At 45.7% G+C, this 9554-nt stretch overlaps 1 protein-coding gene across 1 annotated transcript in view; it reads right to left on the bottom strand.

Moving 5' to 3' along the window:
• Positions 1-435: 435 nt before the first annotated feature.
• Positions 436-9554, bottom strand: part of LOC137440013 (uncharacterized) — a 35644-nt gene continuing 26525 nt past the window's right edge. Inside the window, exons 5-6 of the mRNA XM_078768690.1 lie at positions 5767-6118; positions 436-5659 (exon numbers count right to left, since the gene is read on the bottom strand). Coding sequence (XP_078624816.1) covers positions 3303-5659; positions 5767-6118 — 2709 coding nt within the window. The 3' untranslated portion in view covers positions 436-3302. The remainder of the gene's footprint in view (positions 5660-5766; positions 6119-9554) is intronic.

Here is a 9554-nt window from a genome sequence, read left to right as displayed (position 1 = left end):
AAACAAACAAACAAACACACAAACACTGGTCCATGAATTATATATAGTAAGGATACAAGGATCACATTGACATTATACAAGTCACCATATTGTCATTATCGTCACCAGAGGAGAGGGTATTATTGCATAGTGTGCCACTCCTGCAAGCAAAATTGGTGAGCAACGTGACCGACAGAATTGTTGTTGTCCAATCGAGAGTTCATTTCATCCAAACATAAATGTTCACACAATGCCGACTGCCTGCTGGAACAGTAAGGGGGGTCTAATTATTTCTTGCAAAAACTACAACTTTGCAATCAATCACTTACGGAAGCGAATAAAATCTCAAACATGCACCACACCTCCATGGTAAATAAAGATTGGCAGGATTTCTAATTTCCGACAAACACAATGACATTATTTATAAAATAAAAGGGTTGTTCACCAAAAAGGAAAGACATGCCAATGAAAACTTTATTTTGTTCGCTTCATTTGGAACCACAAATACAGTGCAGGAAGATAATAATTTAAACTTCATCAAAAAGGATGCTTACACCACCAGTGATGAAACAATGTTCATTCCATTATAACAAATAAACAAAGTCAACCCGTTAGGGTAGAAGCAAAGAATCGCATTGGAGCAGAATCCGGTCACCCTCAGAGAGCCAATGTAAAACTGAATGCAAATGTGAAATTACTCAACATCTACATTACAAATCACGATGATACAAATTACTGAAGACTATCTCCAGCCGTTAAAATTTTAACAGCCATAGCACTCCACGGATCAATAAGAAACTCGAATTGAGCAATACATTTAGCTTCTGAACAGGTGTTTTGCTTACAGAGCTAACCCAGCAGCTCACCTGACAAAACAAAAACTACAAGAATAATTATTTCTCCAAACTCTGATGGATAATGTTCCCTAAATAAACAACAGAGGCTCTGATACTATCTGTACTCCATAGGTTTTTAGCCATTCCCCAGACAAATGTGCACATAAATACTGCTTTTTACACCGTGTGCAACGAGTCAAAATGACACTGTGGCACACTCAATTTCGTGTGCACTTTACGAATACGGCGACATCAGTGGAGCAGAACACGAGCCATTTCCCATGTGCTGCGACAAATACGTGGTGGTTTATATTCAACCTACACTTTGGTTTGCTAAAGGATAGAAAATAATGATTCTTGAAGGAACTCGTCTTTGGTGCATTGGTAACGAACAACCATAAACACAAGATGGCTTTTCCTGCAAATGCAAAAAAAAAAAAAAAATCTAAATGGAGGAAAGCGAGATAACAAGGAGGTCGGAACAGTGAATGATGATATTTCTGGTCAACAAAAAGTGTCGAGCTCATTGAAATTTACAGCGAAGTCCAGTGACGATTGACTCAAGGTTATAAACACAAGTACAATTTTTAAAAAACGCTCAAGTTCAGACAAACAAAACAGTCATCTTCTTTGAAATTGATGTGCACACAAAAAAAAAAAATTGTACGATAAATGATCAGCCATTAAAAAAGTCCACTATATAGATATTTTGGGACAAACTTACCATGTATACTGCATATTTACGATAAATAACCATTTCCTTCAGTATTTTGCATATTCCAGCAATGTTTTGGGGACAAGTATCCTTTTACAATAGGTTTTTCTTCCACGAGCTTGTGGAGAATTTCATTGCAGACGCATTGCCATTCTGTCAGCTGCCTTTGTTAGATAACGGTAAAGATTGAGCAAGACGGGCAAGAGAAAAAGAGATGTATGTGCAGATTAACAAGTTGCTGCCGGAGAACGAGTGTTATTCGCTTCCAACACCTTTTGGGAACGATGAATAAAAATGGACTTCGTTACAAGCTGGGGATGTTGCTGAACAAGTAACGATATTCCTCAATCTGCTGAATATATTGCAGATTGTTTGGAGTAACAATGTAATCAGCATTACTTCATCGAAATAGAACACTTTCTTTCTGGCATCCCGGAGGAGCTGACAATAGTACCGCAGATTAGATGGCGATTATGAACAAAACCGTTGAAAGAACCGTTTAATCTTGATATCAAGCAATTTCATTATCCTTACGAGATGTATGGATAAATCACAGCCAAGTTCATATTCATAAAACATACCACTAGAGATGTTGAAACTTAAAGGACGAATATTAAATAACTTTATAAATAATCGATAGAGAAAGCTTAATTCTTTGTAAAAATGTAAAGTGCTGGATCTACTTCGCCAAAGTATAAAAAGAAAAGAAAAAAAAAGAAAAGTATACACTAATTAAAGCAGGCCTTGAAATATCTCCTTCTTTCACTTAAAGTCCACTGCAATCTCCCAGATAACTTATTTTATCAAACCCTTCACATTCTCGTTCCAAGAACAAGCAAAACTTTCACTCTGTAACCAAAACGCTACAAGTAAGTGACCTGGTCCTTCTTCAACCAACGAGCAATATTAATGGACCAAAACATTACACGACAACACAAGCTAATCAGTATAAACAGCAACACGGTAAAAAAGGGGAAAGTCAACAAAAAGACAACAAATGAAGACACACAAAACAGTCTGCTAAAGGTAAACTTCCTATTATCAGATATAAAAGTTTTAACTCGATACCCAACGATTTGTTTTCGCTTTTATTTGTTTTTGTTTTTTTACTTACCATTCTGCTCTTTTGAGTCAGTTTTACAGCGAGTTTAATTTGTATTTCAAAAAAGCCCTAATGTCAAGATTTCTTTGTGGAACCAATACTCTAATGGAATGGAATAATCTTCCATAAAAAAATTAAGAGGCATCACTGCCACAAATGTTTTCCTGCCACACCAGGACCGATGATAAACTTTAAACACTTAAACAGAGCAGCTGTAGGCCGACGTATCGGTTCTCCGCAGCCATACATCTGGAACACCACTGTCACTGTTTCGAAGCACAATGGGATCAAGGGAGAGGTTCACAACACCCTCTCGGCATGCCATTGCTGCCGCTACGCTGCCAGCATGCAATGGCAGCCTCAGTGAGCTGCGCATGCTATTGAGGCTCCCAGGACCTGCAGAAACTGCTAAAAAGTGACTTAGTAAAGCATTTTCTTCTTTGTCGTTCGAGGAAGAAGGTATTGGTTCCTTGCATTTTTGCGCATGGCAAACATCGTCATCTTGATGGAGAGCATTAGAATGATCACAATTGTCAGCATTTCCTTGTTCTCCAAGATGAGAATCTCCACTGGGCATCGGTTGTGTACCAAGCAGCTCATGGCAACCAATGCACCGTGGTGCTAAATCTCCCCTATCGCTCTCATCACCACCAGCTTCAGCTGGCAAGGTTTACAGCTTATGTTCCTCTAATGATGGGAGCAGATGCGGTTTCTGCCCAGAACAAGCATTAACCAATGATGTGCACCAAGGGCTAGAATGGCAGGGCAAAATATGGGAAGAGGAGGGAATTGGAACACATGAACATTGAGAAGAATGCATGCAAGAAGCAGAAGAGGTAGATGGAATAAGGATGCCAACGGAAGCTTGAACTTCCCCAAGTGGGCCCATACAGCAGCAGAGGCTCTGGAAAAAGAAGGTGGCGTAAGCCCAGCTGACAGCCATCACAAGCATCAGGAAGGTGCCAAGCTGGGTGTAGGCCAACACTGTTGATGGAATCATTGTAGCACCAGCCAGGAATGTTGTTAGGGCAGCCATACTAACAGCTGATCCCATACGGTCCAGCGAGAAGGTGACACGTTCCCGGCGGCCACCAGCTGGAGCCAGCCGGTAAGCAATACCATAGTGCAATGCAAAGTCCACACTGAGCCCAACAGCAACTGATACAGTCGCCGACTCAAGTACATTGAGTTCCCACCCAAGAGTGGCAAGTATACCTGTCGTCACAGCAATGGCACTACCAATGGAAAGCAGAGCATGCAGGCTTATAAGAGGGCTGTGAGTTGTGGCAAGCATGACAGCAAATGCCAGGCCAGCAGCAAGACCGAGAGAAATCAGGCAACCAGCCCACAGACTCGCTTGCAGGTCATAGTACTCCAGACTGGTAACAAACCAGGCTTGGCGCAGGCCCTGTGGAGCAGAGGTTAGCTCAGATGTGAGACAATTATTGAGATGTCGGTAGAACTGAGCCATGGGCCCATAGGCAAGTGTAAAAGGCTGTGTTGTTAGGAACTCCACAAGCACAGCTTGTAACGTATCATTAATATCAAAACGAGGGCCAGGTGAACGGCTGTCAAGAGGCACACGGTAACGATGCTCCAATTGCAGGACAGCACGTTTGAGACAATGTTCAAACACAACTCGTTGATAAGGGAATACCTGCCCACTGCAGCAAGGCTCCAAAGTCATACTTCCATCACCTTCTTGGCAGTTATTATTTTCTGTAGCCTCTGCTTCAGTTTCCATCCAGCGTTTGAAAGCCCCCATGAAGCATCCAGAGAAGCCTTTGTCACCATCACGTGGAAGGTAAAAACTTTGCTTGCGTAAACGCTCACAGAATCCAAGCAACCATTGTTGCGCCTCAGGGCTACTAGCATCAAATTCCAAATCCAACGTGAGCGCTCCCCGGTCTCGTGGGTTAAGAGGATCCCCCAAATCAATAGGCAGGATGCCCCAAACAAGTGTTACTGGCAATGCTAGGTCTCCACTTGGTCCACTGCTACTGCCATGCCCGACTCGACCTGACCTCTCAAAGGCAAACAGTTGTCGAAGTTCAGTGTCATAACGTTCAAAAGGATGCGAAGGATGGAAAACACGAAATTCAGTGAGCTCGAGCGATGGTAGACGTATACCTGGATCAATGAACACAGCATATGCACCAGCAATTGCAAGTGCGAAGAAAAGGCAAAGCCATATGTGGCGAAGGGCAAAAACAGCTTGTGGGAGGAGGCGACGGAAGAGACAACGAGCAAGACGAGATATTGTCACACGAACTGCAGCCATTTGGCGCCAGGCTGCTGCCACAACAGACTTGCCCTCACAGGTGATTGTTAGTGGTGATGGTGGTGTTATCTCTGTGAGATAGCGATGCTGCAACACAACAACAGCTGGAAGCCAGGAAACCATGAGAGCAAAGTTGGCAAGGATGGCCGTACCCGCATAGACACCAAAGCAACGTACAGCTGTGATGCTACTGATATAATTGGCATAAAAAGCCGCTGCCGTTGTGAAGCTGGTGATGAACATGGACAGCGCAGCATGGCGTAATGTGACACGAACTCGTCTGAGCAAGGACACCTCTTCTCCAGGTGCACTGGATGCATCAATCCCAGCTTGGTGCCATACATCACACAAAACAAAAGCATCATCAGCCCCGATACCAACAAGCACAACCAGCGACGTGAGGTTCATAAATGGGAAGAATTCAAAGCCAAGAAGTAGTCGGTAGACAAAGTATGCGAGGATGAGCGAACTCACCATGGCAAACATTGTCATGAGTGTGATGAAAGCTGAGCCTGTGTAGAGACACATCACAACGAGGACCACAACCATGGCTATTGCAGGGTACATAGTGTCTGTCAAAAGATAGTCTTGGAAGAGTATGTGCTTGATGCCAAACTCAATACCAGCAACTCGTGTTAGGCCATCTGTCAAATTCCAGTTTTCCAGTTGGTCTCGATACAATTCCATCATACCCTCGCCTTTTGCAGTTGGCGCAAATACCATGGCATAGCGCAGATATGGCACAGCTGAAAGCAAAGGTTTCTCCTCACCCACTATTTCATTGCTCTTGCGTCTACCTTTTTTTTTCCTTTTTTTGCGTCTACCTTTTTTTTTCTTTTTTTTTGGCGTCTACCTTGTCCTCCTTGATCGTTTCGCTTTTCACCAGCATCTTTTACTGCCAGGAAATCATTGTCAAACAGAAAATGAAGCATGTGATAGACTGCATTTCGTCGCACACAGCGACGTGGCACCAAACGGCAGCGACCACGCTTACGCCGCCCTGTCGCAAAGTTCCAGCTACCAGGCTCAAGAGTGCCATTGTGATAAAGTGGTGCACATGCCCGTAACAAGCGCAGTGCAGCAGACAGATCTCGTTCTGTGATGTCTTTACAACCAGAACGATTGAACAGTGCCGCTACGTAAGATCCAGGGGACCATGCTGGGCAACAACGGCGTGCACTCGCATGATGGCAGAGCTCCGAATACTATGCATGTGACTGCACCTGCAACGGCAACGAAAAGGTGATTACGATGACAGCAAGATAAACCTTCCTAGCCACAAAACAAATACATTTAATAATAATAATAATGCATTTATTTTATATAGCGCTTTTCAGGAAGCCCAAAGACGCTTTGACAGAGTGCAAAACATAATGCATAGCAAAACATAAAAACAATTGCAAAAAAAGAAGAATCAATAGGGAAATATTCAAAGCACAAAGGAGGGAGAAGGAGAGGAGATAGTCAGGGGTTAGATGCTGTGGGTTAAATGTTGAATGCAGTGTTGAACAGGTGGGTCTGGAGTGATGTTTTGAATGTGGTGAGTGAGGAGGAGTCTCTGATGGTGTGAGGTAGCGAGTTCCAGAGGGTGGGAGCAGCGATGGAGAAGGCCCTGTCCCCCCAGGATCTAAATTTGGTCCGGATGGGGGGGGGGGGTCAGGAGGTTGGTACCAGCAGAGCGGAGGTTGCGGGTGGGAGTGTGTCTGGAGAGGAGGTCAGCCAGGTAGGATGGGGCCAGGTTATGGAGGGCTTTGTAGGTCAAGAGGAGGATTTTGTACTGGATTCTCTGGGAGATGGGGAGCCAGTGAAGCTTGTAAAGGACGGGGGTGATGTGGTCACGGGTCCGGGAATGGGTGAGTAGACGGGCAGCGGAGTTCTGAATGTATTGGAGTTTATTGGTGATTGTTGAGGGTGAACCATAAAGGAGGCTATTGCAGTAGTCCAGACGGGAAGTGATGAAGGCGTGGATGAGGGTTTCTGCAGCCACGGAGGAGAGGGATGGACGGAGACGGGCGATGTTTTTCAGGTGAAAGAAGGCTGTCTTTGTGATCTGTTTAGTGTATTTGTCGAAGGAGAGGGTTTGGTCAAAGATGATGCCAAGATTCCGGATGTGAGGGGAGGTGGATACTGGGAAACCGTCGATGTTGAGGGCAAAGTTATGGGTGGACTTGGTGAGCGTTTTTGGGCCAATGATGATTATTTCAGATTTATCACAGTTAAGTTTGAGGAAGTTGATTTGAAGCCAGGATTTTATTTCAGTGATGCAGTTTGTCAGGATAGAGTGGGTGGCGGTGGAGATGGACTTGGTGGAGATGAAAAGCTGGATGTCATCGGCGAAGCAGTGGAATTGGAGACCATGACGGCGGATTAAGTGACCGAGGGGGGCACAGGTAAAGGATGAAGAGGAGGGGGCCAAGAACTGAACCTTGGGGGACACCTTGGGGGAGGGGAGCAGTGGGGGATTTGCAGTTATTGATGGAGATGAACTGACGTCTGTCAGAGAGGTATGATTTAATCCAAGAGAGGGCAGTGCCGGTAATGTTAAAGGTGGTTTCAAGTCGGGTGAGGAGGAAGGTGTGATCGATGGTGTCAAAGGCGGCGCTGAGGTCGAGGAGGATGAGAATGTTGAGGTTGCCAGCGTCAGAGGAGAGGAGAAGGTCGTTGGTGATTTTGAGGAGAGCAGTTTCAGTACTGTGGTTGGAGCGGAATCCGGATTGGAATGTTTCATACAGGTTATTGGCAGAGAGGTGATGTTTGAGTTGAGTGGCTACAGCGCGTTCCAAAACCTTTGACAGAAAGGGTAGGTTGGAGATGGGTCTGAAGTTATTTAGGGTGTCAGGGTTTAGTCCAGGTTTTTTCAGAATGGGGGTAACAGCAGCAATTTTGAGGGATGGTGGGACGATGCCTGTAGACAGGGAGGAGTTTATTGTTGCAATGATAAGTGGAGAGAGAGCAGGAAGGGAGGCCTTGACAAAGCTGGAGGGGATGGGGTCAAGAGTGCAGGTGGCAGTTTTCATTTCGATGAGGAGTTCAGAGAGGTCAGTAGGGGAGACTGGGGAGAATTGAGACAGGGGATGGCAGGATAAGGGGGGGGCAGGTGGTTTGAGGGGGAGCGGGTGCGGCGGTGGTCAAGCTGTTGTAGATGTTTTCAATTTTGCGTTGGAAGAATGAAAGGAAGGAGATGCAGTTGTCTATTGTGAATGACTGGGTGGTGGTGTTCAGGGGGCTGAGGAGTTTGTTTATTGTCGAGAAGAGTGCTTTTGGGTTTCCAGAGCCAGAGTGGATAATTTGAGAGTAGTAGGCGGAGCGGGCGCGGGAGAGGGCATCTTTATAGTGTTGTATGTGGTCCTTGTAGGCCTGGGAGTGAACTGTGAGACCTGTTTTATTGCGGAGTCTTTCAAGTTGGCGAGCACGAGTTTTCATCAGGCGGAGTTCAGGGGTAAACCAGGGAGCAGAATGGGTGAAAGAAACTGTTTTGGTTTTTATAGGCGCAAGTTGGTCAAGGCAGGTGGAGAGAGTGTGGTTGTAGTAGTCAGTGAGGTCAGAAGGGGTGTAGAGGTCAACGAAGGGAGAAGTGGACATTCTTTCAGAGAGGGTCGATGAGAATGAGGTAGGTGAAAGAGCGTTTAGCTTACGGAAGTTGATAGTGCGATAATGCCTTGGTGCTGGGGTGGGGATGTTGATGGTCAGAGTGATGGCTAGGTGGTCAGAGAGAGTGAGGTCGGAGCCAGAGAGATGGTGCAAAATTAGTCCAGTAGAGCAGACAAGGTCCAAAATGTGACCACGGTTATGGGTAGGAAGTTGACATGTTGAGTGAGGTTAAAGCAGGTGAGTAAATCAGTGAAGTCAGTGGTTAGCGTGGAGTCAGTGGAGTCCATGTGGATATTGAAATCACCAAGGAGGAGGATTGAGGGGGAGAGGGAACATAGCTGGGTCAGAAAGTAGGAGAAGTCAGACAGGAATGATGGGTGTGGTTTGGGAGGGCGGTAGACAACAGCCATGACTGACTGTGTGTGACCAGAGAGTTTAAAAGCCAGGTGTTCAAATGATGGAGCAGATGAGATGGAGATGAGGTTGGTCTTGATGTCTTGTCGGTGAATAACGGCAATTCCACCACCTCGGCCCTCCGAGCGTGGTTTATTGATGTAAGAATATCCATTGGGTGTGGTGAGGTTGAGCGTGTAGTAGTCCAGTGGTTGTTGCCAGGTCTCAGTGAGACAGAGAAAGTCCAGTTTATTTTCCAGGATGTAGTCGTTCAGGATGAGGCATTTGTTGTTGAGGGACCGGGTATTGAACAGGGTGAGCTTGATGTTGTTTTGTACGGTGGGTATGAATCCAGGTGATTTGGCCAGGGTTCGCAGACAGGAGGTGCGATTTTGTGCGTTGTTGTGACCAGGTGTGTTGGGACGATGAGTGGGAGTGCGCTGAGCCGACCAGAGGATGGGGATGGAGTGACCTGATTGTAAATAAACAAACTTACGACCGGAGCCACGGTGAATGTACCTGGGTCGACGCAGGAGTCCATTCGATTTGATTGCAGAGATGCATGATGGGGTGGAGCGGGTTTTAAGCAGGAGAAGCCTTGCGGCGGAGTACCGCAGAGCCATGCCAGCAGGAGCGAAGGGACGAGCACGAGGCCAA

Source organism: Myxine glutinosa, unplaced genomic scaffold (assembly GCF_964187855.1).
Source record: "Myxine glutinosa unplaced genomic scaffold, kmMyxGlut1.1 SCAFFOLD_153, whole genome shotgun sequence".
Lineage (NCBI taxonomy): Eukaryota > Metazoa > Chordata > Myxini > Myxiniformes > Myxinidae > Myxine > Myxine glutinosa.
Note: the sequence above shows the minus strand (reverse complement) of the source record. Positions and strands in the feature narration are given on the sequence as shown.